This window comes from Spermophilus citellus, assembly GCF_964194105.1.
Source record: "Spermophilus citellus genome assembly, chromosome: 10".
In the NCBI taxonomy this organism is placed as follows: domain Eukaryota; kingdom Metazoa; phylum Chordata; class Mammalia; order Rodentia; family Sciuridae; genus Spermophilus; species Spermophilus citellus.
The window spans coordinates 78,321,769-78,328,467 of NC_138197.1; the positions used below are offsets into that span (position 1 = coordinate 78,321,769).

Genomic DNA, 6,699 nt, shown 5'->3' on the forward strand with positions numbered 1-6,699 from the left:
AGCATCACAGAGACACGAGTAAAAATGGCTTTCACATGTGTTCACCAGCCCCACCCAACTCCAGAGTCACAAGTTGTCTCTGTGGGGGTGGACCGGAGCTGGTGCAGAGTCCTGGATCCCGAGCTGGGGGTGGGGAGGCACAGCCTTGGGATTGCACAATGGGGAGGTTTCTCACCCCCTCAGTCCCAAGGAGGCAAGAGGAGAGTGTTTCCACTTCAGGGTTTTAGAGTCCTCCTGGGCTCTTTGGCACTTGGAAAAAATTACCACCCCCCATTTCCTGCCCCATAAGAATGGGGTGGGGGGAGGACTTGGCACTGGCTGTGGGAGAGGTTATGGCTCCTCAGGCCCCTGGGCACTCACAGAAAGGAGGGGTGTCACCAGGACAAACCCCTATTTGGGATCAGGTTCTGAAGGGGAGGGTGGAGGGGCAAAGTGGTCAGAGATCTTCAGAGGAGTGCTCATTGGATGAAAGGGTTGGTTGGACAATCATGGCAGGGACAAGGAAGCAGGCCCAGCCTGACAGCGGGAAGGCCCAAGTGGCCGTCACTCCGCGGTCATGCACTGCAGCCGGTGTTTGAAGTAGAGCAGGCGGTGTTTGGCCACCTGACTTTCGTCCAGTGATCCTGGGTAACGGAACCGGGCGTAAGTCTCTGCCCCAGCATCCCTTGATACCCACGGCAGCTTCAGTTTCGATGCATGATCCACAACGACGTCGGAGCAGGAGCCAACCCGAAGGGAACCAAGCCCATCCAAGAAGAATTCTGGGGTTGGAGGGGAGGGGTGTAAATAATGAAGGCTCCTGACAGTGCAGAAGGTCAACCCACAAGGCAGAACTGAAATGTAGGGTATTGAGGGTGCCTACAAAGACTCAATTTCTAAGAACTCTGGCATGCACATTAACCCTTCTGAGTCTCAGTTTTACTCTGTGTAAAACATGGCATCGATTTGCTTGTGCTTTGAAAATGGAAAGACATGACCTCCCCACTTTAAGAGGTTCAATAAGTGCCCCAAGAGTTGCTTTGAATGCGGTTTGAACCAGGAGAAGCGGCTGGGAGTGGAGTAAAGGGTAGTGACTATGGCAGAGAAGTTCAAGGTGAACCCAGCGGCTGTGCTAGGCGCAGGGGTCTAAAAGGAATGCGTGGGATGGAAGGAGAGGATGGGAGCTCTGTCTCTCGCCCGGGTGCTGGTCTTGGTAAATCCTTGCAGAACTGCTCCAGCGAACCCTGGTGACCAAGCATCGCCCAGCTCCTGCGGAGTGTGTGTGTGCGTGTGTCCTTCCCAGGCCTTGCCGGGAGGAGGCGCCACTCACCCAGATGTGCTACGCGGCTCAGGCGCGGATCGAAGCCGACCTCTCGCACCTTGTCAGTGCGCGCCAGAAAGAAGTTGACGACGCCATCAGTGACCACGCAGCCTGGGAAGCCAACGAGCTCGTGGTGGAAGCCACGCCTTTGCCGGAGGCAGTTCCCGAGGCCTGGGGCACCTTGTTCCACGCTCAGCAGCTGCCGGTAAGTAGTAGCAAAACCCGAAATCTCCCGCACTGCTCCCCCAACCTGCGGGAATGGGAGGATGGTTCCAGGTGGGGCTAGGCTCCTAACCTTGCCACATCCTTTTCTGCTTCATCCGTACAGAATGCAGACCGCCCCCCAGACTCCACTTTGTGGACTCTCTTTGTGCCAAGGCTGGTAGTTCTCAACCCCGCTCTCCCACCGGAGCCCTAACCTGTTTAAGGCCCTTCTACCCTACATGCCGCGGCCCCTCTCCTACCAGGTCCAGCGACGTCCGCTCCAGAACGTCCACAAGTCTCTCCAGCCGCGTGCGCGCTGTGAAGACAAAGTCGTCGTCCACCCACAACACATATTTGGTGGTTACTTGGGACACAGCCAGGTTCCGGCCCGCGAACCAGCCCTGCAGAAAAAGTGTGTACAGTTGGTGCGTCTGGAGAAATAGAATATGCCTCTTTGCCACCTTTGTTTTTTTTCCCCCTGACTCCTCACAAAAGCCTGTGCACCGCTCCAGACTTTCCAGTGACCAGAAGCTAGGTTTAAAAAAATTCAGATTCCCATCCTCATTCCCAGAGGTTCTGAGTCAGTGCTCTGGGGAGGGTTTTGGAATGCATCTTATTCCTTCATTAATTATTTTATTGAACGCCTTGGTAGGCATTAATAAGCATCATTCTAAGAATGCAGAACGAATAAGAGAAACATAATTTTTTCTTCCACAGTCCAGGAATCCTCATGCTTAACAGGCACCCTCTGGATTCTGAGGCACCTGATCTTGGAATCACTAACCTGGCTGCAGACTGAAGAAACGCCCCCTCCCAGAGTCTTCTTGCGCCCCAGGTCAGCCTGGCTGACAGCATACCTTGCCGAAGGGCATAAGATAGTGCTCCACGTGGGGACCACTAACACGCTCTGGTTTGTCACTGTCATCAGCAATGACCACGGTGACAGTGGGGTAGAAGCGGCGGATGCTGGCGATGAGTGCCCGTAGCCGATCATATCGAAGGAAGGTCTTGGTGGCAATGGTGACCAGAGCGCTGATGTTGTACTGGCCTGCTAGGACATAGGGTTGGATGCAGACAAGAAGAATGAGGAAAGAGAAGCAGGAAGACAACCCTTATTAGGGCCACCCTGTCCCAACTTACTCCCCACCAGGGCAGGACCTACTACTTCCTTGCCCACACCAGCCCAACTTACTTCCCACCAAAGCTGTACTACTACTTCCCTGCCCCCACTATCCTCACCTCCCTGAGGTAGAGACCCAGGTGGGTACAGTCGGGGGTTGAGGGGATGTCTTATGCGGATGGTGAAGGCAGCCTCATGTCCTTGGGTGGAGAACCGGACTGGGGATAAAGGACATGAGATTGGGCCCTTAAAGTTGGGACAACATTCTTTTCAATCCATTAATATTTAAGTGCCTACTCTTTGTCCTGCCTTTCTAGGTCTTAGTGGACAAGAATACTAGGTTGTTAGCCCCATGGAACTTCCTAATGGGTGGGGAGAAAGACAATGAAAAAGTGTTAATTAAAAGCTAAGCTTTTTTGAGCATTTACTATGTTCCAGACACTTAAATTATGCTAAATATATGAATTACTTTAATTCTCTTGATAGCCCCAGTAAGTAGATTCCTACTACAGAAAAAGAAGGTGAAGTACAGAAAAGTAACTTGCCCACATTTACACAACAAGAAAGCTGATAGGAACCTAGTCTATCTTGTCCCAGGCTAAGTACGAAAGCTCAGATACTGTTTAGTACCAAATAGAAAATAAGACAAAGTAATAGTGTAGAGGAGACATTTGAGCTTAGATCTGAATGACAAGAAGGAGCCAGCCATGCAAAAATCTTGGGGAAGAGCATTTCAGGTAGAGGGAACAACAAGTGCAAAGACCCTAAGATAGGAGAAAACTTTATGTAACAAACTTTGGAGAGGAGCAGGAGGGCTGTGTTATGCCCCTTTTGCTAGAGGAAAAATGGGAGTTCTGGAAGTTAAGAACTTTGCCCTCAAGCAAGTGATGTTTTGGGAATAGAGCCTGAGTCTTTAGGCTTAAGAGCAGGTCACTTCCTGGGGCATGTCATGGTTGGCCAGAAGTGGGGACACACTCAAGACTCAGGTTTCTTTCTAACCTGCTCTGGCCCCAGATGAACAAAGGCCCCTTCTCTCCCTCTCTGGCCCTGCTTGCCCTGTTGAAATACCCATTGTGTGGCCAGGCAGCTCTGGCCATTGCCTGGTACCTCCCACACCCTGTGATATTTGCCTACAGCAGTTTTTCTCTATCTTTTCTGTTCATCCAGCCTTCCCCTACCTCTATACAGGTCTCACACCTGTGTCTGCTGTGTTGGTCTGGTAGCTTCCGCTACTGTAAGTGACCAGTTGTAGCTGCCGGTTGAGGTGGTCCAGCCCTGGGCTGGCAAGGGTGAGATCTGGCTGCCCTTCTCCAATGACAGTCACTCCAGTCACTTGCCCTGCCACATCCCAGGTGCCCAGGGAAGCAGTCAGGTTCACCTGGCAGAGGAGATCAGAAAGTGTAGGGTCAGGCCCCAGACCCACCTCTTGTCTCCCTGATTCTTCCATCCCTCCCTTGATGGCCTTGTCTCCCTCCCAGCATTCTCATGCCCACCTGGTCTCCTTGTTCTGTTTTCTCTCACCTGGTATACCTCCTGACCAGTAGCTGCCTGCAGGCTCAACCCTGGGAGGAATGATGGAGGATTAGAACCACACAGACAACCCTAAATTCTTTCTCACTTTCTCTTGCCTCTTTCACCACACACAACATAGAACTTTTCACCCATCCATCTTGTTGAGGCTTCAGCAAGAAGCCTAGAGTATAACACAGCCTAGAGTAACTGATTTTTTACTTCCTGCCATCAAAATGGTATTTCTTTCATAGCCTAACCTACATATCCAACTAACTTTTGGTCAGTTAGCAAATAATAGATTCTTTTTTCCCAAACCTCCCCAATTACAGTCTTCTGTAATTTCTGACAACCCTAGAATCTCCCCCATCTCCTCCTCAAGTTCCCTTTCATCAGAAGTCATCCTCACCTTCCATTCTACCCAACCTTGGGCACTGCCACCCTAATAGTGACCCAGGCCATCCTCTTCCCCACCTGGCACTAAGATGCTCCTGAGGGGCTGAACCTCCACACCCTGCAGAGGATACTGTAGGGGGGAGTTGGCAGGGGCTATGAGCAGCTGGTCAGCTGGGGACTGGCTCCTGGAGTAGGAGAGGACAGAAGAAGAGAGGATACAGAAAGAGTCAGAAGGGCTTGCTCTCCTGGCTCAGTCACCACAATCCTTCACTACCATCCCCCACAAAGTCATGTTCTCCTTTCTCTCTAGTACCTTGAAAGGAAGGCCTGGAACTCTCTTTCCCTTTCTGCAGAGGCAGCCCTCAGCTCCTCAGGGTCAAAGGCCTTGGTGAGATCAATGGCTCGGACCTGTCTCTGGAAGGGAAGGGGGAAGCTCCCCCCACTGGACTCACAACTGCAGTTGTTCTGAGTCAACAGCCTGAAGAGGGGAGAGGGATCTTCAGAGTCCAGCCACACTCATCTCACAAAACACACTGGGCCCACACTTTGGCTTCTCAACTCTGCCCATCCAGTATGTGTTCCCTTAAACATTGCTCTTCAGATAATCCCCAGGAGTGGGAGATCATGAGTGTGACTCATCCCTTAAATCTGGTATTGACAGAGGTGTAGAATAGAACCAGTTACTAAGATTTCAGGACCTACGAATTGGTACCCATCATTAAGGAACCCTTCTGGAATCTCTTTTCATGTCTGAATCTGGACATCAGAGAATCTTTCAAGGGCCTTCCTCTGCCTGCACACCCTCCCATTTCCACCGCCATGACAAGGTTCAGGGAAGACAAATATCCACACCTCCCCCAGTCCAAGCTTCAGCTACCCGCTCCACGTCCCACTTTACTCCATACAACCACCCAGGAGAAGGGAGGTATCAGAGCCCAGCAACAGAGGAAACAAAAGCTCCCCAGGCCACCCCCCTAGCAAGCTTTGTGCCGCTGCTGCAGTTGTCCGCACTCACCCGACCACTTGCTCCTTGATCCTGACTGGGATGTGTGCGTAGCGGGGCTCCGGGACAAGATCTGGCAGCTCCGGCCTGGGGGGGCCGTGTGGGGGCCCCCACAGAGCAAGAGGGGTCCGGAGGCCCGGCGCCTCTCGGGTGCTTGCGTACAGGAGACCTAGCGAGGCGCAGGCGAGCAGCAGGACCAGCGCGCACAGGGCCCGGCGGCCCAGCCGCATCCTGGGGTTGGGGGTAGGGAGGGTGAGAAACGGAGGGAGGGAAGGTGAGGGCTGGAGTCCTTGACCCCGGCGACCTCGGAGCCTCTTGAGGGCTCCCAGGGGCGCTCTCCGTACGTCGCACTAGGATTTTCATCGCGAGTCATTTTTCCGGTACCCTTCCCCTCATTCCCTCGGCCTCAAGGGTCTCGGGTCTCCTTTCTTCTCGCCTTTGCCGCATCTCGTTTTCCTCTCGCACCCGAGGCCTGGCATCTTGATGCGAGAGGCATTTGGATGCTGTGGCTTCAACGCGGCCATGCATAAGTAGAAAAGCACCGCTTTATTAGAGCGGGGGACGTCCCTGTGCCGATGACCGCCCTGCCCCTCCCCCCTCCCCCAGTCCGAGCATCACCTGGGCTGGGGTGGGCTGCAGAGGGGTGGCTCCACACCTTCCCGTCAGGAAAAATGCAGAATCACGCTCATTCTACTGGGTGTCCCGGCGGAGGTGACCCCCTGGCTGGCCTTGGGAAGCTGCGCGGGGGACAGGATGGACGGGCGAGCGTGTCGCCGGTCGCCTCCACCTTGGCCCCTCATCCCGCCTGGGCACTGACCTGTCTAACGCTCTAAGGCCGCCGTAAGATTTCGGTGCCGACTGCTCCGGGCTTTCAGCCCCGGCCTGGGGGTCCTCATGGAGCAGGGGGCGGCTTTATGCGGGAGCTGGGCGTGCCTGAGAGTGTGAGGGATCCTCCTGCCTCCGGAGAACGCCCGACCCCTCCCGCCTTCGACTCTCCGGGCTTTGTAGACCGCGGCGCGGAGGTGGTTCTGGTTGTCTCCTGCCGAGGGAAAACGAAATTAAGAATCCGCCGCACCAGTTCGAGGAACAAAGCTGAGGATCCCTGGCACGGTGTCCCACTTGCAGGGCCCAGAGGGCTCAGGCCGCCGCCTGGCTTTCACACCGCAG

At 54.1% G+C, this 6,699-nt stretch overlaps 1 protein-coding gene and 1 long non-coding RNA gene across 4 annotated transcripts; one reads left to right on the forward strand and one right to left on the reverse strand.

Annotated features, from left to right (window-relative positions):
- Window positions 1-74: 74 nt before the first annotated feature.
- B4GALNT1 (beta-1,4-N-acetyl-galactosaminyltransferase 1) lies at window positions 75-6,499 on the reverse strand. 3 transcript variants are annotated; one of them, XM_081309952.1, is made up of 10 exons: window positions 5,545-6,499; window positions 4,843-5,007; window positions 4,608-4,714; window positions 4,146-4,186; window positions 3,822-4,002; window positions 2,744-2,842; window positions 2,362-2,552; window positions 1,765-1,905; window positions 1,310-1,550; window positions 75-761 (listed from the first exon to the last, which is right to left on the reverse strand). In XM_081309952.1, exons 1-10 carry the CDS (start codon window positions 5,760-5,762, stop codon window positions 544-546), a joined length of 1,602 nt encoding a protein of 533 aa, XP_081166078.1. In that variant the 5' UTR covers window positions 5,763-6,499; the 3' UTR covers window positions 75-543. The 3 variants fall into 3 exon arrangements, with proteins under 3 accessions (XP_081166078.1, XP_081166080.1, XP_081166079.1); XM_081309954.1 differs by lacking the exon at window positions 4,843-5,007; XM_081309953.1 differs by lacking the exon at window positions 2,744-2,842.
- On the forward strand, window positions 1,378-2,338 carry LOC308657810. Its single transcript, XR_014024069.1, has 3 exons — window positions 1,378-1,505; window positions 1,768-1,925; window positions 2,222-2,338. It is a non-coding gene; the product is annotated as an uncharacterized lncRNA (long non-coding RNA).
- Window positions 6,500-6,699: the final 200 nt, after the last annotated feature.

Bases quoted from the DNA above. Each gene is read 5' to 3' on its own strand.
- B4GALNT1 (XM_081309952.1), bottom strand. From the start codon at position 5,762: ATGCGGCTGGGCCGCCGGGCCCTGTGCGCGCTGGTCCTGCTGCTCGCC. The intron at 4,715-4,842 runs GTACTAGAGAGA...CTCCTACTCCAG, and splicing joins TTCCAGGCCTTCCTTTCAAG to GAGCCAGTCCCCAGCTGACC. The intron at 1,906-2,361 runs GTATGCTGTCAG...CTTTTTCTGCAG, and splicing joins ATCTTATGCCCTTCGGCAAG to GGCTGGTTCGCGGGCCGGAA.